The sequence below is a fragment of the Acinonyx jubatus genome, chromosome E2 (assembly GCF_027475565.1).
Source record: "Acinonyx jubatus isolate Ajub_Pintada_27869175 chromosome E2, VMU_Ajub_asm_v1.0, whole genome shotgun sequence".
Lineage (NCBI taxonomy): Eukaryota > Metazoa > Chordata > Mammalia > Carnivora > Felidae > Acinonyx > Acinonyx jubatus.
This window is the reverse complement of record NC_069396.1, coordinates 41,025,420-41,051,765: the sequence shown is the minus strand read 5'-3', so window position 1 is coordinate 41,051,765 and position 26,346 is coordinate 41,025,420. Positions and strand designations below refer to the sequence as shown.

At 49.0% G+C, this 26,346-nt stretch overlaps 2 protein-coding genes across 6 annotated transcripts in view; one reads left to right on the top strand and one right to left on the bottom strand.

Annotated features, from left to right (window-relative positions):
* Positions 1-595: 595 nt before the first annotated feature.
* On the bottom strand, positions 596-4,594 carry RGS9BP (regulator of G protein signaling 9 binding protein). Its single transcript, XM_027044914.2, has one exon. The coding sequence runs from the start codon at positions 3,793-3,795 to the stop codon at positions 3,088-3,090; it is 708 nt and encodes a 235-aa protein (XP_026900715.1). The 5' UTR covers positions 3,796-4,594; the 3' UTR covers positions 596-3,087.
* Positions 4,595-4,828: 234 nt separating this feature from the next.
* Positions 4,829-26,346, top strand: part of ANKRD27 (ankyrin repeat domain 27) — a 51,222-nt gene continuing 29,704 nt past the window's right edge. For 4 of the 5 annotated variants that reach the window (XM_027044910.2, XM_027044911.2, XM_027044913.2 and 1 more), the window contains exons 1-8: positions 4,829-4,981; positions 16,030-16,161; positions 22,254-22,364; positions 24,233-24,389; positions 25,350-25,504; positions 25,934-25,993; positions 26,083-26,136; positions 26,240-26,305. In XM_027044910.2, coding sequence (XP_026900711.1) covers positions 16,060-16,161; positions 22,254-22,364; positions 24,233-24,389; positions 25,350-25,504; positions 25,934-25,993; positions 26,083-26,136; positions 26,240-26,305 — 705 coding nt within the window. In that variant the 5' untranslated portion in view covers positions 4,829-4,981; positions 16,030-16,059. Of the gene's footprint in view, positions 4,982-16,029; positions 16,162-20,747; positions 20,885-22,253; positions 22,365-24,232; positions 24,390-25,349; positions 25,505-25,933; positions 25,994-26,082; positions 26,137-26,239; positions 26,306-26,346 lie in introns of those variants that run through there. The other variant, XM_053211328.1, reaches the window with a different exon arrangement.

The following is a 26,346-nucleotide window of genomic DNA, read 5'->3' as shown; positions in this document are numbered from 1 at the left end:
CTTGTAGGTAAACCTACTGTAAATTGTGCAGGTTATATTCTGAAATTTACTTGCCAAAAATATTTCCCTTGCAACATTTAAAAGCCTAAGTTCTTAGAATACATAAGAATTTTCCAGGCATGTTTTTTCTTTCCTACAAACATTCCTGTTTTTTTAAACTACTAACAATAGTTCAAAGTTTCTGTAAGGGCCATGACATTCCAATTGTCTTCTCAGTCAGATAAAACTGTACTGTTTTCCCAAAAGAGAAGTCAGTGATATTTTCTCTTTACAGGTATTTATCATAAACATTTAACTCTGGAAATAAAGATCTATCCTTTAAGTTGTACCTGTAATTTGGGAAATTAGCTGTTTTTTGCCATAGTTTCTAGCACTGACCTCATCATGCATACCCTATATTAAACATTTTGAATTTGGGGTTTTTTTTTTTCCCTACGCTTGTATCATGGTATGAAATACCAAATGTTTTTAGAAAATTAATGACTTTGATATCATACATCTAAATTGAATCAGGCTTCTATCAGAAAGCGATGTCTTGAATTATATACATAGAAACGAGAGCAGAGAGCTATAGTGAGAGCAGCCTATAAGTAGGCAATGTTTTAACTCCAAATAATACCAAATATTCCTAATGCTTAAAACTTCCAATCTCAGAATTGTTTAGGCTAACAGGTCCATTCAGCTTTTTTGTGTGTGCAGATGCAACATTTAATCACTGATTTCAGTGAGCAGAGGACTCTCAGAATTAGGTACACATCTGATTGCACATATAAATACCTAAGGATCTGCCAAGTGAAAGGCCCACAGACCATGGCAAGAACAAAGAAATGTGTCCTAGTTGCTTTCTATGGATTACACAACGTCTGATGGATTTTGTTCTCCAATAGGTTCTGCTGAACAATTTTTTTGTTGTTGTCATGAAGCAAAACAGTTTGGTAAGAACAGAAGAGTTACTGTATTAGAAACAGAAGAATATACTTAGGGCGTGGTTTTAAAGGATATTTTCCAACATTGGGTCACAGAATGCCCCAGCCTCCTCTTGTCTGGGAGAACTGAGAGTTTGGGGAAGGTAATAGAGATTCCATGCTGTCGTTGTGTATGGGAGGAGCGGGAGGGTACTTAGGAAACTTTTTGTGTTGTCTCTGAAGGTACCCTGAACCTTCAGATGCAAAAGAATTTGAGCTGGCCCCTATTCAGATGAGGCAGAAGGTGTTCCTTTTATTAGTTAAGGTCATAAAACTTTTAATCGGCTTAAGACCTTGTGGGTGTCTTAAAACCATTATCACAGACACGCGCACAAACAGATCCCATACTTTCACTGTGAGGTACTGGAATCTGTGTGCTCAGGAAGGGTGGGAGGAAGTTGGGCTGGGAGGGTGGCCCTTAGGACCGCCAAGGCTGTAATACTTATATCTGCCCCTACTCCTTGGGCCTCCAAGCTGTCCTTGTGAGACTGTCAATTCCCTTCTCTGGTCCCCTTTCCCACCTTTAGGGTACAAAAGAAAAAAAAAATCCTTGTCAGTTTTCAGCCAAACCAAAGTCTTGGGTTTTATTCCAAATTACCCTTGGAGAGTTAAATGCGTGCATTTTCTCAGCCTTATTTCCCCAACGATGTTCTCTCTGCACCACAGGCAGAGGTGGTGGCACTGCTCAGGTAAATTCCAGCCTGGGTCCCAGGGTTTTCCACATTCTTTATTGAGCGAAAGAAGCAGGGACCACTCAGCTTCTGTTACCCACACCGTGGTTCCGGTAGTTTATGCTATAACCTGCCTTCGAGAAGGTCTATTTTAGTAATAGATGTAGATTTACTAACTTAAGCATGTAAGTAAAGACCACGATGTTTTGACTCATTGGCACGTATGGATTCGTGGCCAATGTCCTTTACCAAAAAACCCAGCTTTGATAAGACAGAACAAATGTTATATGGTTTTTCTTTCAAATGGTTATTGTTTTTAAAAAGCTGCTGAAATTCTGAGCCGAAGCTTTTGCATTCTAACCCAGTCTCAGGGCTAACTGGCTCAAACTGACATGAGACAGTGAGGTTTCCCCTCTCAGGGTCAGTGTGAGGGTCAGGGAGCTATGCAGCTTCCTCCAGAGCCAGCTCTCCTACTGGCTAGCAGGCAAATTCCAAGGGATAGATAGGATTAAGGGCTCCAAAGAGGATTCTGCAGCCCTCCCCCAAAGGAGGATCAAACGCTGGTCTAGTTTTGGAACAAAAAATAAACCCCAGCAAAGGAGAAAGTGCCTCTTTAAACAGCATGTGTCCCTTACCAAAGCTCGTGCCCCTTCCAGGCTGGCTGGGGAGAGCCCTTTTTAATAGGCAAGTGTGTGCAATAGATCCAAGCATGTGAGGGCAGGCTCCACATGCCTTCTCTGGTTTCCTAAGTAGGGTCATAACTTGGGGGGAGGTCAGCATCCCAAACTTCTTCCCGCTGCTTTTGGTAACTAATGGATAAACTCTGCCAAGAAGCTATATCGTGCACCACAGAGATAGCACTTTGCATGAATGTCTCTGCACACTCTCCTAAGCTTAGGCCCCAAAGGATTAAGGTAATAAAACCTGCTTACATCTTCTTACAGTTTTGTCCAGGAAACAAAGTCACCACCCACACAGAGCAAAACAACCCCACCCCCACTCATTTCACCTCACCCCCCCCTTTCAAACTGCCCCCCTGTGCGCGGACAGTGGGAATCGCTGGTAGAGGTGGGGTAATCCGACTCAGACTCCGTTGTAAACGCGCCCCAGCTGCACAAGCGGTAACCCATTAATTTGGAATCTAGGGTCACTGTGGACGGTTTTCTATTAATAGGGGATAAAGCTGCTGCATACATTAGCGGTAATGCCCTGGCCGCCCGCGCAAAATTAACTCCTCACAGGCCAGTACCAGGCAACCATGTTCTGCCCAGGCAGATGTGTGTACACACACACACACACACACACACACACACACACACAGCTTTAGAACCCCTTCCCTTAAACATGCCAGATCCCACTCCCATCCAGAGTGCAGGCAGTGGCAGTCGTTCCTGAAGGCTGTCTTCGGGGAGGGAGCAGCGGCGGCGGCGGCGGGTAGAGTCTTCTGTCGGTCAGCTCAGCTTCGCCACGCAGATGGCCAGGGCCACGGCCGCCAGCAGCACGGCGCTGAAAACGGTGGCGGCCAGGGCCTTGCTCACGTCGCAAGGCCCGGTGCGCTCCTGTACAGACACGACGCCCACCGAAGAGGCGCCGACGCTGGACAGGAGCTCAGCGCCTGCCGTTTGGCGGGCCTGCACGGTCCAGCGGGGCACGTTGACCTTCATCTCCATGTCGTTGACCATCTCGCTCACCTGAAGGATCTCCCGCTCCAGCTCGCGCAGGTCATCCACGTCGAAGTCGCGCTCCGCCTCGTGCCGCAGGCTGCGGGCGCTCAGGGCGCGCGCCGCTACGCCCGCGGAGCCGCCCGCTACGCCGGTGCGCACCAGCGGCCGCCGCGGCGCGTGCAGCGGGAACGCGGTGCCCAGGGCCAGCGCACGCCGCATGTCGGCTTCCAGCAGGTCCAGGCAGCCAGAGAAAGCCACCCAGAGGCGCTCGAACTCCGCGCGCTCCTCGGCGCCCAGGCCCCGGTCGCGTAGCGCGGCCGTCAGCTGGGCGCGGATGGCCACCGCCAGCTCCTGCGCCTTCTGGCGCGTCTTCTGCAACTCCTCACGCAGGTTCTGCGAGTCTGCCGAGCCGCCGACGGTCAGCACCAGGTGGTGGTAGCATGCGGTCGTCTTGTTGAGAGCGTCCAGCAGAGCCTTGCACTCCTCCCTTGCCATGGCGGTGCGCTCGGGCGCACCCCGGCCGCCCACACCCCTCTTCGCCCCCAAGCTTTCAGCGCGGCAGGACGCGGCCGACCACGAGGGCAGCCTGGGGCCGGGCGGTCCGCGCGCTTCTCATGGCCCGAGACAAGCTCGGCGCTGCCGCTGTAGACAGAACCTCTCCAGCCCCACGACGTGCGCCTCCGCGGACCGGACGCAGAGACAGAGCCCCGTTAGCTATCTCTCATCCCCTCGTCCATCATTTCCTGATGCACTCCAAGTCACACGTCGAGTCTCTGCACCGTCCTCGCCTCCACGATGGTCCTCTGCGAAGCCCGGGTTGCGGTCCCCATCCTTCTCCCGTGCTGTCGCCAGCGCTAGCGGCCGCCGAGCCGCGCGCGGCGCCTTAGCCACAGCCAAGGGCTGCGGGGTCGGGTTTCTTAGGATCCGCCCACCCCCGCCCGTCCTCGCGGAGCGCTTGCAACTCTTGGATCTGGGATAGGCGGGGCCCCGCGCGGGGAGGTCACGTGTAGGTCCCCCATCTCCCCCTCCTCTGCACCCCATTACAGATTTGGGAGACTAGCCCTCGGCAGTTCCAACCCTCCAGTATCGTAAAGATGGGGAAACCGAGGCACAGGTAAAAGGGAGCCTAGATCACGCGACGTCCGTACAAGTGGGGGAACCAGAACCCAAGGACCCTAACTCCTAGATCCCTTCATTGACATAGTGGTGTCCCTTGTAGGACAGGAGGACTTCGTCCTCCGAAGCTAGCAGTAAAGGGCGATCCACAGGGCGGGACGACTCCCTGATGCTCCCTATCCAGATCCCTCCCGCTTTCTAGGGACCAAGCTTGGACCCCACCTCTAGTGTCAGATCAGCTTTCGGCCCCGCCCCCTCCCGTTCCGGGCACGCGCAGTCCGCGGCTCCAGGCTGGTCCCGCCTGAGTAGGAAGCGCTGCGCGCCGCCTGAGCCCCACCCCGGCTGGGCGGGCTCAGTGATTGCTCTGTGCACACGTCACTCTGAGTAAGGGCTGTCGCTCATTGGCCTGACCAGGTGCGGCTCCGCCCAACGGCGGAGTAAAGGGGTGGGCGGTGGAGCTGAACTGCTGCGCTGGGGTGGTGGGCACCGAGGTCCGAGTCGAGGGCCCGGGAGGTGTCGCCGCCGCTCCTGGAAGGGCAGGGAGTGAAACTATGTAGCCTTTTAAGTAAGTGTCCTCCCTCCTGTCTCCTTCCGCGCCTCCCTTCCTCCGGGACGGCTGCGCCTCGGGGCCTAGTGGCCGGGCGGGGCCCCAGAGCTGGAAGGGGGAGGGGCTCTTTTCTCACCGCCGCGGGAGCCCCGCGGCGCCCCAAGCTGGGCTGGCTGCCCCTGGACGGCCACCCCAAGACCCCAGTCCCTCGCTAGCTGGGCCGCTCGCCCGCGCTCTCCGGGTCCGATCGGCAGCCGGGCTCTCTCTGCCCTTCGTGTGCGGAGTGGGGGATGGCGAAGAATGCGCCCTCTGATCCCCATGACTACGGGACGGGTCAGCGGGTGCGGGGGCGGTGAGCTCGGACTTGGGGGCAGTGGGCGGGGCCGTCGCCCCAGCGCTGAGTGGCCTCGGTGGTTTGCTGACTGCCTGACCCGGCGGCTGGAGGGGGAGGATGTGGGTGGGGGTCCGGAGCCTCTGGCCTTGTGGTCCCGGGGGAGTGTGGGGGGGGGGGGTGGTGAAGGGGCAGGGAAGGAGGAGGGAATCCCTGTCAGTCAGTCGTCTTTCGTCCTGCTGGGTAAAATTTACTCCAGGAAAACTTAAGCACCAAGAGATGTTCCAGATTCTGGGTCTGTTCAGTTCTTTTCGTTGAACATAGACTACTGTGGGCTCTTGAGCCAGGCATGGCCCCTGGAGATGTTGGGGACTTGGGCACTGGAAACCGAAGCCTGTGCTGGGCCATCACGGAGCAAGTGACCCGTCTTCCTTGAGAATTTAGGACATACAGGGAGGGAGGAGCTGGCGAGACTGGAGGGACTACTAGTTTGCATGCGAACTGGCGTTTTCCAAGTTTATGGGTTTCGTGGGGGAGAGTACCCTATTTTGATTAGCGCAAGCCTCCCGCCAGCCCCAGAGAAGAGCAGGGAATCTTGGTGAGATATTAGCGTTTGAGTCTGCCTCCCCCAGCATGGTATTGAGGCAGTCCAGAGGATCCAGAGCGCTTCACCCCAGGGTTCCCTCTCACTGAGCTCTCTGTCCTTTTATCTATTGATTTGGGGCCATTTGGGGCCAGGGCTTGGATGATCCAGGCCATGGCCATTCTCTGCTGTGTGGCTCTTAGCCGCCCACTGGCCACATGGGGCCATGGCAAGGGAAGAGTAGTTTTCAAGACAAAATGGACAGGAGGGAGAACCCATCACTTTGGGGAGCTTTGGGGACAGTGGAGGGAGGTGAGGCTACTGAGATCGGTGGAAGGCCAGAATGAGAGGTCCTTAATGCCAGGTGGAGAAATTGAGAGTTCGTCTAGTAGGGAGTTCAAGTACGTAAGTCCTTGAAGAATATAGTAGCCCTCTTTAATCTGTGGGGGATGTTTTCCAAGACCCTTACTGGATGCCAGAAACTTTGGATAGTACCAAATCCTATACCTACATACCTATGATGGGTTTAATATATAAATTAGGCACAGTAAGAGATTAACAAAAATAACTAATAAAAAAGAACACTTATTCATGAGGCACTGTGATAAAAGTTATGTAAATGTGGTCTGTCTCAAAATATCTTACGGTACCGTACTCATTCTTCCTGTGATGATGTGAGATGATAAAATGCCCACGTGATGAAATGAAGTGAGGGGACCCGATACGGGTTATTATGATACTGTGTTAGCTACTGTTGACTTTCTGACCGTATGTCAGAAGGAGGATCTTCTGTTTCCGGACTCCAGTTGACCATGGGGAACCAAAACTGGAAGATGAAACTGAGGGTAAGGGGGACTACTATACCATACAGACCTCAGTGTTGCAAAGCTCACTTTGTTCTCTTTTCATGTGGACCAGTATGAGCAAGATCAGGAGGCAAAAGCCCCTGAGGGAGAAGTGCAGGATGGGAGCAGGGACAGACACTTGTGACTAGCCCCAGCGACAGGAAAGCAGTCGGGGCTCTGAAGTGGAGAAGCTACTGGGGTGAGCTCTCTTGACTTTGGCTTGCCATCTGAAATCATCCTGCCTGGCAGCATTGCCGGGAGAGCAAGCAGTAGTGTCTGCAGTCAAGGTCTTCTTGATTGTGTCTCCTTGTGGCTCTTGGACTGCATGGCCCTCGTGAGGGCAACCGCTGGGTCTGTGCACCGTTAGTGTTTCTGTGGGGGCTCTCCCTCCATTTGTGAATTGTCAGAATTAGATTGGTGGCCAGTAACTTAATCCTCTCCTAGAGGAGCAGAGGAATGTGGCCATGTGACGATAGATACCAGACCTCGAAAGGATTCAGACCCAAATCCAGACCCTCTACGTCTGCGAGACACCGAGACGCGGCCCTCGGAACTCCCGCCTTTCTGCTCAGGATTCTGGCAGGAGTTGGGTGCTGGTGCCTCCTCCGGTGACTTCCGGAGCGGGGTGATGGAGTGGTGTTCTGAGGGGCGGTTGTGCTCCTCCGAACTCTCCTGCTTAGTGGTCACACCCCTCTTCCAGCTCTGAGGCCTTCTCTCCCTGTGTGGCCCTCCACATTCCAGCTGTCACTGCGTATGGCCAGCTCTGAGCACAGTTTGTTTCTGGCTTTTTGCCAGTGCCTGCATAGCTGCCTGGGGCAGCTCGTCACCCTCCCCTGGATATGGGCAGTGGATTTTCAGCTCCTATGAGAGATGACACCTCCCGGGGAGCTTGAGCTTCCTCTAACACCCCGCTATCATTTTGTTCAAGTGGACGACACAGATACAGCATGCCTACGGAGAGCCAGCTGGCCATATACAGGCTGGAAGCTTTGAAGGAGAGCTTTGAGAAAAGTATAGATAGGATCCACAGATGTTACAGGCCGGAAGGACATAAGTGACTGTAATGCCATACGTTACACCATCCAGCTGCTTCCATTTGCTATTAAATATAGATGAATTAGAAAGTTTTGCCCTTTTGCCTTTCCCTTCTGAATCACAGATGAAACTAGTTGGAGAATGTTGCTCATCATTTGGAAAATATGCCTGATCAAGACCTTTGGTGAGGGCCCTGTAAGGGTGGGAGCAGCCAGAGCAGTGACATTTCAGCTGGGAGTTTATCTCTGGGAGGCACAGACATTACCGTGTTGGATTGTGCTGAGCGAAGCTGCACGCTGTCATCAGATGGTCCCTGACCACCCAGCCTCATCTAGGCTGATGGGACGGTTGAAGACCACAAAACCACAAGTGTGCACACCACATCTTGAAATGTCCGGTGCTAGTTTGAGACTTTGCCTGGCTCTCCTGTTCATAGGGTCACCTTGGATAACTCATGTTCAGGGGTATTTGTTACCTGTGACTAATTTCACATTGGAGTTGCTGTAAATCATCCCATCATTTGAGCTTCGTCAGGGGTGGAATTTTTTTCTTAAAGGAGTTTTATAAGAGGATTTACTTGTCTTTCCAGTTTTATGAGGAAGAATCCATTTACTTTGCATGTTATTTTAAAATCTAAAGCTAATTCTTGCAAGTAAACTTGTTCAGGGTGTTAACCTACTTTAAGTATTTACCTCTGTATGAGAATTCCATTCTGGCATTAAGCACCAGACTGCATCAGATTATTATATGTTTTTAACACTGGGAGGAAAAGGTGGACAACAGTTCTGGACAGAGCTCTTGGAATCCTTACTCCTGGACAGAGGGTTCAGTCCTTGGCAACCAGGAGGAATGATGTCCAAGAGAAAACAGATGACTTGGGACTGAAACACAGCAAGCTCTGTCCCATTCACCAGCAATGCTTGCTCAGTCTTGTGTGTTTCATGCATTTGAATGGAATGTTTTTCTTTCTATAAATGTTTTTTCCATTTTATTTCTTTTTAGAGAGAGAGAACACACAAGTGGGAGAGAGGGGCGGGGTGGGGAGATAGAGAGAGAGACAGAGACAGAGACAGAGACAGAGAGAGAGAATCTCAAGTAGGCTCGATGCTCAGCACAGAGCCCAACGTGGGGCTCGATCCTACGATGTTGGGATCATGACCTAAGCCGAAATCAAAGTTGGACGCTTAACTGACTGAGCCACCCAGGTGCCCCTGAATGGAATGTTTTGATGTGGCCTTCAGGGGCCTTCCTTTACCTTGCTGCCCCTCTCTGACTGGCACTATTTGGATTCTTGTATTTCCCTGGACTCACTCATCTGTCAAGAGAAGTTTACTCTTGGGTTTCTGTTCCTGCTTCCCAAACCCTTGTCTTACTCTGGTCCTTGCCAGGGAGGCCTTCTCTGCTCCCCACCCCACCCCCTTTTCTTGCTTCTCCCTTCTCTTGTCTGGTCCTTACCTGCCGCAGCGCTGCTCTGGGTTGGTTTTACTGTGCTGATACACATTCCTTGCCTCCCAGCCAGGTTGTCACTTCCTCCATCAGAGTTTGCCCTTGTCGCCTCCATCTTGGGCATAGAGGTGTGGACGCTGAGCCAGCACCTTGTCTGAGAAGCAGAAGGAGTGTCCCTTCCCAGCTTCATTCTGCCTGTATCTCATCCTGTCTCTCATGCGGTTTCTGTCCAAGGGGTGTTTACTTTTGCACTCTGCTGTATAGAACCAATTGTGTCAGAAACCAGGAAGAATTTTTGTTTTCTTGTGATTCTGTCCCAGCAAAGTCACATTATCCAGTCGTTCTGGTAGGGACTTGGTAGGGACTTGTAAAAGGATTATTTGGACTCCGGTAATAATTCAACAATTCAGATACCTGAATTGTTCAGGTACCTGAATTGTTGCAGAGCCGTCTCTGGGGTCCAGGAAGGGATTATATGTAGCCTTTTTCATGCTAGGCTCTTCCCCTAAGAGGATTTGCAGGGAACTCAGGCAGTCCCCAGCGTGGGGCTGTCCCCTGAGGCAGTCCCCAGGAGGGCCTGTAGCAGAGACAGTTCTGGCTGGACCAGATCGGGGGAGTTCAGTGTAGGGCCTGTGTGGCTGTCTGTCATGGTGACTTTTCCTTTGGGGGAATCTGTGCATCTGTGACTCATGAAATAACCCTTAATCCAGGCTTACTTATTTTACACTTATTATGAGTGTAGTTGTTGAAGGGGTGCATGTTGGAATAAATTCTGACATGTGTGTAACCTCGAATGGGCCAAATATGCCTCAATGTCTTCATCTGCAGCATATGGGGGCTAATGATACCAACAGTTGTTTTGAGCATTAATTATAGTTAGTTACCTATAGTTATGAACATTAAAATGGGATGAAGATACATAGACGTTATCACAGTGCCTGAACGAAAGATGCTTTCAAATAGTTGCTGTTTTTGTTTTTTAATGTTTGTTTATTTTTGAGAACGTGCAGGCAGGGGAGGGACAGAGAGAAGGAGACAGAGGATCTGAAGTGGGCTCTGTGCTGACAGCAGAGAGCCCGATGTGGGGCTCACACTCATGAACTGCGAGATCATGCCCTGAGCCAAAGTCACTCAACCTACAGAGCCCCGCAGGTGCCCCATCAAATAGTTGCTATTTTTATCATTAGCTGAAACTGATAGAATTCATAATGTATGTACTTATGTCTACTGTCCTGGTATTTTCCCAAGAAGGCATTTTGGAATATAGTAAGAAAGTAATTCAGTTTTTCATTCCTATTTCATTCATCTTATTGTATCAGGGATAAGTTACTTGATGTTCTTTGATAGTTGCTAATTTTCCCTTTTCAGTGAAGGGGTCTCAGGCTCGGGTTCAGAGTGTTTGGCAGGTAGTGGTATTTAGCAAGGTTTTAACGTCAATTGTTTTTATAATTTTTAAGATTACGTATTTTATAGGAGTGATACTGTTTTTATATTTAAAGTTGTAATAAGGGTTTTTTTAAAAATAAATTTTAGAGGCGCGTAGGTGGCTCATTTAAGCGTCCAAGTCTTGATTTTGCTCGGGTCGTGATCTCACTGTTAGTGGGATCGAGCCCCACATCGGGCTGTATGCCAACAGCAAGGAGCCTGCTCTGGATTCTCTCACCTCTCTCTGCCCCTCCCCTGCTTGTGCTTTTCTCTTTCTCTTTCTCTCTCAAAATAAATAAATAAACTTAATAAAAATAAATAAAATAAAAACAATTTTTTAAACGTTTATTTATTATTAAGAGACAGAGAGAGACAGAACATCAGCATCGGAGAGAGGAGGAGACACAGAATCCAAAGCAGACTCCAGGCTCTGAGCTGTCAGCACAGAGCCCGACACGGGGCTCAAACTCACAAACCGCGAGATCATGACCTGAGCTGAAGTCAGACGCTCAACCGACTGAGCCACCCAGGAGCCCCTAAATAAAATAAAATTGAAAAGACAGTAGGTGTTTAAAGGAATATGTCAAACATTAGCAGTAGAGTCATTGTGTATAATTATGCAGATTATTTACTACACAGGTGCCCTGCCTAGGGGAGGGAGATATTGGCAAACTGGGGCTGATAAATAGCCTGTGAGCTACTTACCAAGCCATGTGCCCTGGCATAGGACTGTATCCACTGGGAGGATGGGGTCCCTTTTTCTGATTCTCACAAAGACACCATATGGGCCAGCAGTAGGTGGTGGTATACTGGTATGCAGTATGGCAAAAATACTGAAAGCGGCATGTAAATGGGAATCCTGCAAGACAGGTGTTTATATTCTTCATTGCACTGCCTGAGATGGAGGCTCAGATTCTTTTTCTGTGCCCATTTTTCATATTCCTCTTTGATAGCTCAGGGACACCACACGGATGTATGGTAAATGGAGCAGACAGGGGCAATGGAAGCTCCATTCACAACAGGAGAAAATCTATACAGAATATACAAATAATGTTTAATAAAAGTTGTATATAATCTATGATTTTTATGGAGAAAATTTAATTGGAGGACATAGAAGAAGACATACAGGGAAAGACATCCAATGTCCATGGATGATGAGATTCATTATCATAAAGATGTTGACTTTCCAGTCCATAAATTTAGTGCATTTCTAATAAAAATCCCAAGAGGATTTTTCATGGAATTGATGAACTGACTTTAATTTATGTGATATTGCAAAAAGTTAAGAAGAACCAGACAATTTTGGAGAACAAGGAGGGAGGCCTTTATGAGACAGCAAGGCTTATTATGAAGCTATAGTCATGTAAAACAATGTGGTATAGCCCTACTCTGTCCAGTATAATAGCCACTAGCCATATGTGGCTATGGAGCACTTGAATGTGGCTAATATGAATTGAAAAGTGAATGTAAAGTACACACCAAATTTTGAAGATTTAGTAAGAGTAAAAAAGAATGTAAAATGTGTCATTAATAGTTTTAAAAATTGATCACATGTTGAAAATATAATATTTTGGATATATTAGGATAAATATATTAAAATTAATTTCACTTTATATTAAAAAAAATTCTAATGTTTATTTTTGAGAGAGGGAGAGAGAGAGTGAAAGCAGGGGAAGAGCAGAGAGAGAGACACAGAATCCAAAACAGACAACAGGCTCTGGGCTGTCAGCACAGAGCCCGATGTGGGGCTTGAACCCATGAACCGCGAGATCATGACCTGAGCCAAAGTTGGATGCTTAACTGACTAAGCCACCCAGGTGCCCCTCATCTGTTTCTTTAAAAAACAATTAAAAACAACTTTTTTAATGTTTATTTTTGAGAGAGAGCAAGCAGGGGAGGGGCAGAGAGAGAGGGAGACACAGAATCCAAAGCAGGCTCCAGGCTCTGAGCTGTGAACATGGAGCCCAGTGTGGGGCCTGAATTCATGAACCGTGAGATCATGACAAGAACAAAAGTCAGATGCTTAACCCACTGAGCCACCTAGGCGCCCTGAAAAAGTAAATTTTTTTAATGTTTATTTATTTTAGAGAGAGAGAGAGAGAGAGAGAGAGAGAGACAGAATGCGAGAGGGGGAGGGCAGAGAGGGAGACACAGAATTGGAAGCAGGCTTCAGGCTCTGAGCTGTCAGCACAGAGCCTGATGCGGGGATCAAACTCACGAGCTATGAGATCATGACCTGAGCCGAAGTCAGATGCTCAACCAACTGAGCCACGCAGGCGCCCTGTTTCTTTTTTTTTTTTTTATTTAAAAAAATTTTTTTTCAACGTTTTTTATTTATTTTTGGGACAGAGAGAGACAGAGCATGAACGGGGGAGGGGCAGAGAGAGAGGAAGACACAGAATCGGAAACAGGCTCCAGGCTCCGAGCCATCAGCCCAGAGCCTGACGCGGGGCTCGAACTCACGGACCGCGAGATCGTGACCTGGCTGAAGCCGGACGCTTAATCGACTGCGCCACCCAGGCGCCCCCACCCCTGTTTCTTTTTTAATGTGACTACCAGAAAATTTTAAGTTATACGTGTTTATGCATAGTGTGTATGTAATTACATTTCTCAAGTGTTGGATGGCACTGGTTAGACTGTTGAAATAGCGTAGAGCTCAGAAACCAGCTAAACATATATAGGGACTTGGAATATAGCAAAGGTAGCATCATTGGCCAGTGTGAAAGTGATCGACTATTCAAAAAAGCATGATGGGACAGTTGGCTTATGCTATGGACTGAATTTTTGTGCCCCCACCCCGCCATTCATATGTTGAAATCCTAATCCTTAATGTAATGGTATTTGGGGGTCAGGCGTTGAGATTCATAGGGGTTAGATTAGGTCAGGGGCCCTCGTGATGGAATGAACAGTCTTGTAAAAAGACGAAAAGACAGGAGAACTCTTGCCATGTGAGGACCCAGCGAGGTGGTGGTAGTCTACAAACTAGGAAGTGGGTCATCAAAAACCAAATCTGCCAGGACCTTGTTCTTGGGCTTCCAGCCTCCAGAACTATGAGAAGTAAATTTAAGCCGCCCAGTCTGTACTTTTTGTGTTAGTAGCCCAAACAGCCCAAGATAGCTTACCATATAGGAAAGAAATTAAATTAGATGCCTAATTTATAGTATATATAAAAACGAAGATTCTTAGGAATTATAGTGATTATGGTTTTGGAGTTGAAAGGATATGATTTCAAGTAGTCTGTGTTGCATAGTAAACCAGCCCAAAACTTAGTGGCTTAAAACTGCCACGACTTATTGTTTCCTACTATTCATGGGCTGGCAGACTGGTTCTTCTGCTAGTCTCACCTGGACTCACATGGCTGCATTCAGCTGGTGGGTGGGCTGGCTGGCTGTACTCACTGGACCACATGGGCCTCTCTTCCCCTCATGGTCCTTCATCCCATGGGCTTCTTCTTCTTCTTCTTTTTTTTTAATTTTTAAAATGTTTTTATTTATTTTTGAGAGAGGCAGAGCATGAATGGGAGACGGGCAGAGAGAGAGAAGGAGACACAGAATCTGAAGCAGACTTCAGGCTCCAAGCTGTCTGCACAGACCCTGACACAGGGCTCGAACCCACAAACTGTGAGATCATGATCTTAGCCAAAGTCAGATGTTTAACCGACTGAGCCACCCAGGCGCCCCTCACAGGCTTCTTCATAGTGTGGTGGTCTTAGGGTGCCAAGAGAAAGGGTGTGGAATCTGCAGTCTCTTGAGGCTGACACTCTAAAATCCCAGAGCATCACTTCTGTCTGTTGGTTGGCTAACGCAGTCACAGGGCTGGCTCAGATTCACAGGGGTGGGGAGGTAGACTCCACCTTCTGAAAGGGAGAATGATGAAGTCACTTTGCAGAAAGGTACTCCAGATGATAGGATTTCCTAAGATCCACAAAGCACTGACCATTAAGGCAAGGGTTGACAGGTTCAGCCACATTAAAATCAAATACTTCTATTTCTGAAAATATCCATTTGAAAAAATGAGGAGACAGGTCACAGATCGGGAGAAGATATTTGCAAGACCTTTTAGTATCCAGATGCATAAAGAACTATAAATGGTAAGAAAAAGGCCAACAACCCATGTAAAAAGTGGGTGAAAGACGTGATAAGGCAATTTATAGAACATAAGGAAATGACGTTCAATTTGTTTTTCTTTTTCTTTTTTTGTTTAAGTGTATTTAGAGAGACAGCGTGGGCAGGGAAGGGGCAGAGAGAGAGGGAGAGAGAGAATCCCGAGCAGGCGCTGCACTGTCAGCGCAGAGCCCAATGTGGGGCTTGAGCCCATGAACGGCGAGGTCATGACCTGAGCCAAAACCAAGAGTCAGACACTCAACCAACTGAGCCGCTCAGGAGTCCCGATGTTCAATTTCATTAGAGAAATGAAAATTAAAAACAGCAAAATACTATTTTATACTCCCAGACTGGCAGAAATGAGATAATTGGACAATACTAAAAAGGGTTGGCTAGGATGTGGTGTGAGGGAGGGGTGCACCCATGCTCTTTTCATGGAGGTAGAAAGCAGGTGGGTGTACCCTAGACTGCCTCTCCTAGGGACGTTCCCACATATGTGCTCAGGCTTTACACATAAGGGCATAAGCGAGTTCATTCCAGCATTGTTTGTAATCCTGAAAATGTGGATGCAATATAGGATATCAGATAAATAAATTGTGTCATGTTCCCTTAAAAGAATACTAGACATCAGAAGTTAGTGAAGGAACGTCTGATCTGTATGGATCAGCATAGCTAGGATTTGAAAACTTGTTGATTGGAAGAGGCGTGTTCCAGGATACTTGCAGCGTGAAGCCAAGTATGGAAATTCTGAAGCTCCTAAAAGAATATTTTATATTATTTATGAATGCACGCATATTAAAGGAATAGAAACGCGAACAAGAATAGTGGTTGGTTCCGAAAGAGGAGGAGGGAATAGGATCAGAGGGGCATAGGGGGATTCCAGTCTATTCTGATAGACTTCTTAAAAGAAACTCTGAAGCAAATAACGCAAAGTGTTAAATTTGGTAATCCGGGGTGGCAGGTTTCCATTGTTCCTGTAGGTTTAAAGTATTTCATTCAGAATACACACATATATTTAAAATGTCATAATTTTGGTCACAGAGGATGTTCTAAAAATAGCCATTTTTATTTTTTGCAATGATTTGGAGCTTAAGATTTTCAGGATGTAATGTATACAGTTAGCCAGTAAAACAACTCATCTTGGTGGGTTATCTTTGGTATTTCCTGATGGGGTGTTAAGTCTGTAGAGTAGAATAATACATGTCAGAGATGCTTTTTAGAAGTTGCCAGAACAGGACTTTTCTGTGTTATATAAATCTGAAAGTGGTCATTTACTGCTTTTTCTTTCCTTGTCCCAGGTGACGGTCTCTGCCCCATCTGAAGTCCATATGGCTCTATATGACGAAGATCTCCTGAAAAATCCTTTCTATCTGGCTCTTCAGAAGTGGCGTCCTGACTTATGCAACAAGGTGGCCCAAATCCATGGCATTGTAAGTGCCTCAAGCCTGAGGGTCATCCTTCTCCATTAGGTGTGGACCAGGCAGTGCCGACGAGGCCAGACATACTGTCGAATTTGGTTAAGCATAGAGGGAGTCAGTTACAAACTTGCTCAGTATAACAAGCCCCTGGCCACGCTCAGTATGTGAACAATAGAGAGGGACCACCACGAGCTGCCCCCTCCAGGAAGCCTCCTGGTGTTGCACCAACCTCGGGTGTAATCCTTTCTCTGATGACATTATTGACAGCCCCTGATGACGTTGATCTCATGATATTCACCTCTGTTTCTCTTGTCTCCATGTTGACCATGAGGGCCTCTGGGGGCAGACGTCATATTTCCCTCAGGGCCTCAGGCTCCTTGTCTGTGAGGTGTGTGCTCACTTGCATGGAATAAGGGAGCTATAAACGCATTCGTACGTTGCTGTGGAAGGCATTTCCTAAAGGGGAGGACCTGGTGGAATAATCGAGGCATCCAGATTGCAGGAGGAGGGAAGCGCATAAGAGAAACCACGGTTTGTCGCTGGGGCACCTGCTGCCTGCAGGGAGGCAGGCCCCGCAGCGCAGACCTTTCCAGTGCTTGGGTGGTGACGGCCGCCTCTTGTGTACACAGCCTTGCGCCACACAGAATGCTCGGTGCCTTCGGGCTGCTGCCTGCTCGTTTTCTTGCCTTTGTGCTTCTTCGTGTGTGTTGTCCTCTTCTCAGACCGGGTTCCTGCTTTGCGGCCAAGGATTTGAGCTGGAGGAGAAGGCAGCTTACTCGGGTTCACTGCACGTTCATTGTTGGCTGCCTTGTCTGGGAAATGGGAGCTGACTTTCACCTTCCCCTTTCTGTCCTGCGGCCTCTGCAGCCTGCTTTCCCCAAGTTCCTCCCCGGTTTTAGGGTCCACTTTGTGATTCATAGATTTGTCCCAGAGTTACTTTACTTCGGTTTGAAGAAGTCACAAAGTTCATTATGTACAACGTATACATGTGTGTGTGTCTATATATGTATGTTCGCGCGTGCGCACACACACAACACACACACACACACACACACACACACAAAAGCAACTGAAGACTATAGCTGTGTCCAAGAAGAAAATAAGGAGCTTCTAAAGTTCACCAGAGACACTATCATCTGTTCGTTTCACGGCAGTTATTAAATGCTACTCTGAACAAGGTACCATGTTTAATGCTGAGAGTTCAACAATAAATAGGATTATATAGGAATAAGTTTTCGCTGTCTTTACCCTTATGGAGCTTAAATTCTAGTGGGGGAGATGGCAAATACGTATTAATTACAGCTGTGGTTCATGTCACAGGGAAGAAGTACAGGACACAAAGCAGTCACGTTAACTGACCGAATATGGGATGTATGTCCTCCCCATCTCTGTCCTATATTTGAAAATACTGTCTAGATAAGAGCATACTACGTGTAACTTTCTCTTGCTCTTTAAGAACGCCATGCTGTGAATACCCTGTGGGACCCATCTGTCTTGCCAGATTGTGTTGCCAGCACGTAGCACGGTTCCTGTCCCCAGGTAGATGCTTTTCCGGCTGCAAGAAGTGGACTCCCACTCGAGCTCACTTCAGCGAAAGGGAAATCCTGAATGTGAACTCCGGCATCTTGGTCACCTTCCTTCTGGCTACCCAAGGAACGGGAGATTCTTCATAAACTGTGTCATCCCGAGCTCCCGGTGGCCCCCAGGTCCTCACTCCAGCCGCTCCTGAGATCTGCAGGGTCCGGCAGCAGCTGTCTGGGGCCCACATTTCGCAGCACTGACTTTCTGGCTTTCAGTAGATGGGAGAGAATCAGTGAGGCCAGCTTGGCAGCAGAAGTCACAGCGGGAAGGAGCTAACTGCCGCTGTCTGCCTCAGACCGGTCCCATCTTGATGGCTCGCTCCTGCCCCTCTCAGCTGTGTGATGGGCTAACCCATAGTAGTGTTCTGTCCACCTCTGTTGGTGGAATGAAAAAAGAATATTCCAGTAGCCTCTGGAAGAGTACTTAATTGTTTCTGCCACCGCTCAGGGATCCCTGCCGCCCCAGCGGGTGAAAGCTGAATTTTTTCCCATGGGGTTTGGCCATCGGGCCAAGTTTGGCTGCCCCTGAATCAGCCGTGGGCATCGGAGTTGTTTATTGGGCTCTAAAAAACTGTGATCATCACTTTTGAACATGTGTTCCCCCCACCCAGGTTTACCTGCCCCTCACACTCCTTTCTAAAGCACAGCTGGTTGGCCGCCTCATCCTCCTGTGACAGTGTGTGGCAGCTGAGGGTGCACCTGACTGCCCCCCTCCCCTGCCCCCTCCCTCCTTGAGTTTGACTCCTTTCAAAACCTTCCCATGATTCAGATGCCTGCATCCAGGCAGGCGCCTCCTGCCATCACCTGCTCTCTGACTGGACAGGAAGCTCTTACTCCCCGTGTTTCCCAGATTCCAACCCCAGAGGCCTGTGACACCCCCACACTGCTTCTATTTAATTAGCACCCAGCTAATTATATACTGTGGATTCTTCAGAGTGGGCTGGGCAGGCCCGCTGCTTCCCTGGGGCTCTTGTCCGTGGGGTATCAAGGATTCCCAGGTGGATTAGGGGTGGGGCCATTTGCCTACAGGAAAAACACAAATTTCAAAGGGAGATTAAATTTGTTCCTCTCCTTGCAGTTTTTGAATTATGGGGTACGTAGGCTTTTGAGGGCCTGCCTGGGAACCTGTTAGCATGTCTTCCGAGTTCCAAAGAACTGACTTCCAAGTAAAATACCTAGACAGGCCAGCTGAGGGCACTGAGGTCTGTATTCCAGTTCTCAGCTCTTGTTTAGCGTAGATCCAGCCAACAAACGTTTATTGAGCACCCACTGCGTGCCAGCCCAGCACTGTGCTGGGTTTCCAGGATCACACAGGTGGGTGGGGAGCACGGCACGCCTTCAGGGAATTCCAGAAGCAGGCCGTTGGTAGCTCAGAGGAATGAGTGTCAGGACAGAGGTCATCCTGGGCGCCCGTGGAGTGCCTAACGTGGCCTGGAGAAGAGTCCGGAGCGTACCCAGGAGTAGCAGCATGCTAATGCTGGTTCTTGCTTTTATTCTACTGTCCTTTATTTATTTACTGTTGTATAAAAATTCTTTATAAAGGGGCTAGAGTAAAAACTTTTATTGTTAATCTTTGAAATAAGCAGGTCCCCAACCTAGGGTCTACTCAGAGACTCTAAACTTTGTGGCCTCCACGTAGGCCGTAATCTCCATGAGGTCTGCTCCAGAAGTCTCAAGCTCTGGCTTGGGAGGGCCCCTGAGGCGCTTGCACTTGACCCCGCGTCCTGTGGGCAGCTTCACTACTGCTCCTCGTCTCTGCCCTCCAGGGGCTGGCTTCCTTACCCCCCTCTCGGCCAGGGAGCCCGGCTCCTGCCTGTAATGAAATGCTCCAGGCAGCATCATCTACCTGCAACTGGGGGGCCCTTGATGTTAGAGGACCCCTGCTCACTCAACCAACATTCATCGGGTGCCTACTGTATTGTCGAACAGTGAGCAGGAATGGGGATCCAGTACAGCAGGAGCCGGTCGCGCTTTATTCAAATCAGGGAGGCAGAGAAGGCGCACGTAAACAGGTAAATAGAATGGAATCACAGTTGGGGTGAGGTTCTCCGAGGCACCTCAGAAGTCCCTGGTCTCTCACGTGGGACTCTGGGACTCCTTCATCCATGGAGCGGGCATGGGACCATCTCTGGGCCTCCCTGAGTTTGGGCAATCAACAGTCCCCCTCCTGGTTCATGGTGTTCTCTTGCCTGTGCCAGCTCTCAGGTCCCCAGGCTCTTCTTTCTGTGCTCCCTGCGACCATGAGGTTGTTTCTCAATTCATGCTTCTATCTGATGGCCTCCCTTTTCTTTCTTTAAGTTTTACTTGTATTAAAATTTAAAATTATATGTGTTTTAAAAATATCTTTTGTTAAGTAATCTCAGTGCCCAACGTGGGGCTCAAACTCATGACCCTGAGATCAAGAGTCACATGCTCTATGGGGTGCCTGGGTGGCTCAGTCGTTTGAGCGTCTGACTGTGGCTCAGGTCGTGATCTTGTGGTTTGTGAGATCGAGCCCCGCGTTGGGTTCTTGCTGACAGCTAAGAGCCTGGAGCCTGCTTCAGATTCTGACGCTACCTCTCTCTGCCCCTTCCCCACTCATGCTCTGTCTCTCTCTCTCTCTGTCAAAAATAATAAACATTAAAAAAAAGCCACATGCTCTACCAACTAAGCTTAATATCAAACATTTGATGGGAGAAGAAAGAGTGATATAAAGAGCCCCATGCATCTGTCACCCAGCTTCAGGAGTGATCAGTTCAGTGGCTGGTCACATGTCATTTCTGCTCCCTCCTGCCCTCCGCTCTCAGCTACTGGATTCTTTTGAAGCAAATCCCAGAAAAATTGTGTCAGGTTGTCATGTGGTTTTGTCTGCAGATATTTAGGGATGTGTTTTTAAATGATAAGGACTCTTAAAAAATGTAACCACAATGCCATTATCACAGCTAAAAAATTTCCTTAATGATTCTGCAGTGTTGTCAACTATCTAGTCAAATTTCCCAAACCATCTCGTAATTGTTTGTCTGTTTGTCTGTTTTGCAGTGGGTTTGTTCAGATCAGGATCCAGAGGAGGTCCACAAGTTATGTTGGATTGAGGAGTCTTTAAGTCTGTCTTTTCTCCTCACTGCTGAGCTAAACTGGAGCACGCAGAGCCACACATACTGCGTGTGTGAGATGCGGTCAGTTTTGACATTTGTGTAGCCTTCTGAAACCATCACCACAGCTTTGTGTGTCTTTTTAGTTTTATCTTCCCCTTTCTTGTTTTCTTTCTCTTCCTTCCTTCCTTCTTTCTTGCCTTCCTTCCCCTTTCCTTTCCTTTCCTGTCCTGTCCTGTCCTTCCTTTCCTTCCTTTCTTTCCTTTCTTTCTTTGAGATTCATTCCCCTGGGTCATTCACCCTGTAGTTTCCTGCATTTTGACTTTTGCCAGTTGCAGTCCCATGGTGGTGTTGACGGTGGTCCTCTGTTTCCTGCGTTTCCTGAAATTGGTAGTTAAATCTAGACGTTGATCTGATTCAGTCTTGATTTTTTTAGGAGGGGTGAGCCACTTCATCGACAGGGCTGTGTTCTTTTGTCAACAAGTGCCTCCTTTTTCTGCTGCGAGGAGTTGGCGTGTCCCCCATGGGGGGCGAGGCCATGCTGCTCTTTCTACCCTGCCTGAGGAAGCCCCCGATGACAGCCGCTCTTGACGGCTGCAGAGTTTTACGGTGTCTTTGCAGGGGGACGTCCAGCCAGCCCTGGGCTGAGCTCCCAGCACTGGCTCCAGGAAGTGGCAGGACTTTGAGTCATGGCACCGCCACTCACTGGCTGTGTGACCCTGGACAGTTTCCTCAGCTCCCTTGAGCCTCAGTTTCCTTGGGCATGTATGTATGATGGGGATATGTGCAGAAGCCGTTTGCTTTGTGCTGGGTTGCTTTAGGAGAGGGGGCTCTGAGGCACTAGGCCGTCATCTTCCTTCTGGGTACACTTGAGTTTGAGAGAGTCCCTGAGCCATGCAGACTCGCTTGTTGGTGCCCAGTCGGCGTGGTGGCCACGGTCGGGCCAAAGTTCACGTCTCATGTTGAGCCTGCCCCAAAGACAGAGTCTGGCACGCCAAGACACCTTGGTGACGGTGAGAGTCTACACAGGAAGTTGTGTTTCTGCGGCTCACATTACAAACTATGATCATGAGTAGGCTTAAAAAAAAAAAAAGGCAGGGAAAAAAGACAGGAAGGAAGCTGTCTTTGAGGTGCAGGTTTCTCGTTCAGGTGGTGGGACTACATGTGCCTTTTTAGTTTCACTTTCCCAAACTACCCCGTCTTCATCTGGAACCATCCCTGAGCCTGCTGAGAATACAGTGGGACGCCTGGCACTGGCCATGAGGCAGGACCCAGGGCGCCTGTGACCGCCTGCCCCTCTTCCCAGGTGGGGAGCGCAGCTTTGTCACCAGGACTTCATCACCCCCGTCACTCGGCTCCGTCAGCCAGTAGGTCCCCACAGCTGGATGCAGCCCGTCCTGCCAAAGCTGTACGTGGCCCATCTCTTAGCATTCACCCTCGTTGTTTTTTCCAGGTCCTGGTGCCCTGCAAGGGAAGCTTGTCAAGCAATGTTCAGTCTACATGTCAGTTTGAGTCCTATATTTTGGTACCAGTGGAAGAACACTTTCAGACCTTGAATGGAAAGGTATTCATCTCTTTTTGGGTTGCCCTGAGTCACTCTCTCAGTGCTTGGGAGGTGGGAGGGGGGGAGGAGGGCAGGGAGACCTGCTTCTCACCCTGTCCCATCTGTGTTAAGTGATGGCTCTGACACACACAGCAGCAGCCCCGTGGGGTGGGAGGAGATACTAGTCATGAGCAGGGCCTGCCTACACCTCTGCCTGGGACGGGCGGCGGGGCAGGAGGCGGGCATCTCTCCCTCGCGGGGGGGGGCGGGGGGGGCAGGGAGGGCGGGCATCTCTCCCTCAGCCCGTGGGCCTCTTGCTGATAAGTGCTCCTGAGAGCTCATTGGTTTCCGGACCACAAACTGGACACCAGGGATGAATTTTAAATCTTTAAAAAACACGGTTTTGAAATCATCTCAAACCTACAGGAAGTTTCAGTAAAGTACAAGGAACTCTCATATACCCTTCCCCCAGCTAGCTCAACTGTTAGTATTTTGGCCCCATTTGTTTCGTCTGTCCCTCTCTCCCATCCCCCACACACTATCATTACTTTTTCTGAACCTTTTTCAGAAAAAGTAAGTGTGAGTTACAGACACCACGTCCCTTTATTCTAAAACGTGGATTTCCTGCATCATTACAGCAGAGTGATCACGATCCAGAAATTTAATAATAGGATACTGTTCAATATTTACCATCAATAGGATACTGTCCTCATACAAACTGTGCTAATGATACAAATAGTTATTCCCTTTTATAGAAAAAACATTTTTTTTTCTTTTTAGATCCAGGATCATGCAATGCATTCAGTTGTTGGTCTTTTTAGTTTTCTTCGATTTGGAACAGTCCTCAGGCTGTCTTTGTCTTTCGTGACACTGACAGTTATGTTTTGCTTTGTAGACTGTTCCTCAGCATGGGGTTCTCAGAGGTTTCCTCATGGTGGGAAGGGTGTTTCATCTTTCTCAGTGTTGTCTGTCTCATTGTTGATGTTTAACTTTGGGGTCTATGTTTTCATTCATTATTTATTTTGAGAGAGAGAGATTGAAAGGCAGAGGGGGTGAGGGGATCCTAAGCAGGTTCCATCCTGTCAGTGCAGAGCCCGATGCGGGGTTCGACCCCACCAACCATGAGACACGACCTGGGCCGAAATCAAGAGTCGGATGCTAACCCAACTGAGCCACCCAAATGCCCTGCATTTTCTTATTTTTTAGGTTGAGATAGAAAGATTCTGAGACAGGGAGGTCCGTTCCTCGCCAGGCCTGGCGTGGGTCCAGGTGCACTGGTGTTGGTGCTGTGGCTTGGTCCCTCGGACCCGGCAGCCAGGGCTCCTCAGCCCTGTGGTGGGAGGGGAGGGATGGGACACAGGGTCACCGGTGCACCAGCCCGGGGTCAGCAGCCCTGTTAGCCCTGCTGGTCACTGTGAGTTTGTTCTCTTTGAGGAATCCAAATCCACACAGACAACATGGGAGTCAGGCTTATGGCTTGTCTGCCCGGGCACCCCGGCCACGGCCAGAGTGGTGAATGTGGGCAGGACTGCCGCATGCATGCTGGATCATTCTAGAAGAGCCTTCTTCCTTCCTCCTTTCCCAGAGGCACAGGTTTTCTTCTGCTCTGAGAGCAGCATGTTTCTCTGCCACAATATTTAAAAAGGATCAGAGTACTAAGGAGCCGCAGCTGCAGGGTGAGCAAAGGGGAAAGGAAACAGTTTTGTATCAAAAAGCAAAACAGAAGAGTCTTCATGCGTGCCACCCCCCCCCCCCCCCCCCCCCGGCCCCACTGTAGACCCACACTGGAGTGGAGGCGGGAAGGTTAGAAGTGTGCTGTAGGGGCCAGGCTGAGAGCGGATGGACAGGCACCACGGGCTGTGGGTGCAGGGACGCCTTTCTTGTTCCAGGATGTCTTTATACAAGGAAACAGGATCAAATTAGGAGCCGGCTTCGCCTGTCTTCTCTCAGTGCCCATTCTCTTTGAAGAAACTTTCTACAATGAGAAAGAAGAAAGTTTCAGCATACTGTGTATAGCCCACCCTTTGGAAAAGAGAGAGAGTTCAGGTATTCTGGGAGAAAACCCCTTTCTCCTGATTTGGAGAATTGTGTTTCTTGAACTTCCTCCTGACAAAGCTGTTATTAACATAAACTATTCAAGAGCCCACTGGAAACCTGCATAATGTTATAGTAACGCCCCCGGGACTTAATCAAAAAGTCATCCAGAGCCAAGACAATGTGGCTTGGGTCTGCCATGTATGGTTGCACAGGTTGGACATTACACAACTCTAGGAGGCAATATTGATGTAGATCTCTGTGTGAATGTTGCCCCCTGGAGTTGTGCAGAACGGGAGTCCTGGCTTTGACTGGCCCTCAGCTTTAGAGCTGCTCTTTACCGTTATTGCCCTCCAGCTTCACTATTGTGCCTCTCTGAGAGTCATTCAAAAAAATTTTTTTTTGAATGTTTATTTCTGAGACAGAGAGAAAAAGAGCATGAGTGGGGGAGGGGCAGAGAGAGAGCGAGACACAGAATCCGAAGCAGGCTCCAGGCTCTGAGCTGTCAGCACAGAGCCTGACGTGGGGCTTGAACTCACGGACCGTGAGATCATGACCTGAGCCGAAGTTGGTCGCTCAACGGACTGAGCCACCCAGGCGCCCCAAGAGAGCTAACTATTTTTAATAAATAATAATTCTTCAGTTGTTCCAGGAAATCGAGATAACAGTGTGCCAGATGTGCTCTGAGGCCTTTATTGTCAGGAGTCAGGGCTTCCTCACCAGAGCCTCGTGGGTCATGCCCATGGTCCCAAATTGTTTTGTCCAAGGAAAGGGCTTCAAGAGGACCGGGCTCTCTGGACCCTGAGCTGTCCTGTAACTGGGCTGCTCTTGGGTAGAATCTTGAAATAATTCCTATCCTCCTCTGGGAGATGGGGCTCCAGATCCTGGGGAAGCAGGGCAAAGGATGTGGTACTTGCCCCATTAGGAAACTGTGAAGGCTTCAGCCATTCTGACCCTCTGTTTCTTTTTCAGAAGAGCCTTCAACATCTTCAGATCCCTTTTCCCTGAAAACCATCGAAGATGTGAGAGAGTTTTTGGGAAGACACGCGGAGAGATTTGATAGGAGCATTGCCTCTTTCCAGCGAACATTCCGGGAATGTGAAAGAAAGAGCCTGCGTCATCACATAGTCAGTAGCTGTGTCTTGCTTGGCCAGACATGCTCTGTTTCAGGCCAGTTCAAGAGCACGGGGATCCCTCTCAGTTCACTGTGAAACTTTGCTGCCTCCGCTGTTGGAAGTTTTGTTTAAATGTTTCTCTCTAACTGTAAAAGTAGTACAAGCCACCGGAGAACGCTTGAACATGACAAATATAAAGATGAATATTATTATCACCTATGTTAACCCCAGAGGAAATTTTCTCCTGCCCTTCATGCATATACAGCTAAAAAAAAAAAAATTGAAAAAAAGTCACATAATTTATTTGATAAGCTTGTATTAGGACTTCAATACAGGAAATACATCTTGCGAGATGTTCTCACTCCGGGACACATTACACGTTCTGGGTTTTGTGTCGTGGCCTCGGACTGTGAGAGTGACCGGTTTCTCTGTGTTGCACAGGACTCGGTGAATGCTCTCTACACCAAATGCCTCCAGCAGCTTCTGAGGGACTCTCACCTGGTAAGCAGCAGGACCTCCGAGAGAGAGAACTACGGTTTGCCCACATGCCGATCTAAGCCCTTTAACGGTGGTACCTTCTTGTTCCGCAGAAAATGCTTGCCAAGCAGGAGGCCCAGATGAACCTGCTGAAGCAGGCGGTGGAGGTAAGAGGTCAGGGCGGCGAGGGGCGAGAAGGCAGCGGTGCCAGGGGGCGCTCCTTGTCACCTCTGCACACCCCAAACGGGGGTCTGTTCGTTGATTCCACAGATGTACGTCCAGCACGATATTTATGACCTGATCTTTAAATATGTGGGGACCATGGAGGCAAGCGAGGTAGGTTCTAAATCGCTGTCATCCCGGTTGGAAGCCGCCTT

Bases quoted from the DNA above. Each gene is read 5' to 3' on its own strand.
- RGS9BP (XM_027044914.2), bottom strand. From the start codon at position 3,795: ATGGCAAGGGAGGAGTGCAAGGCTCTGCTGGACGCTCTCAACAAGACG.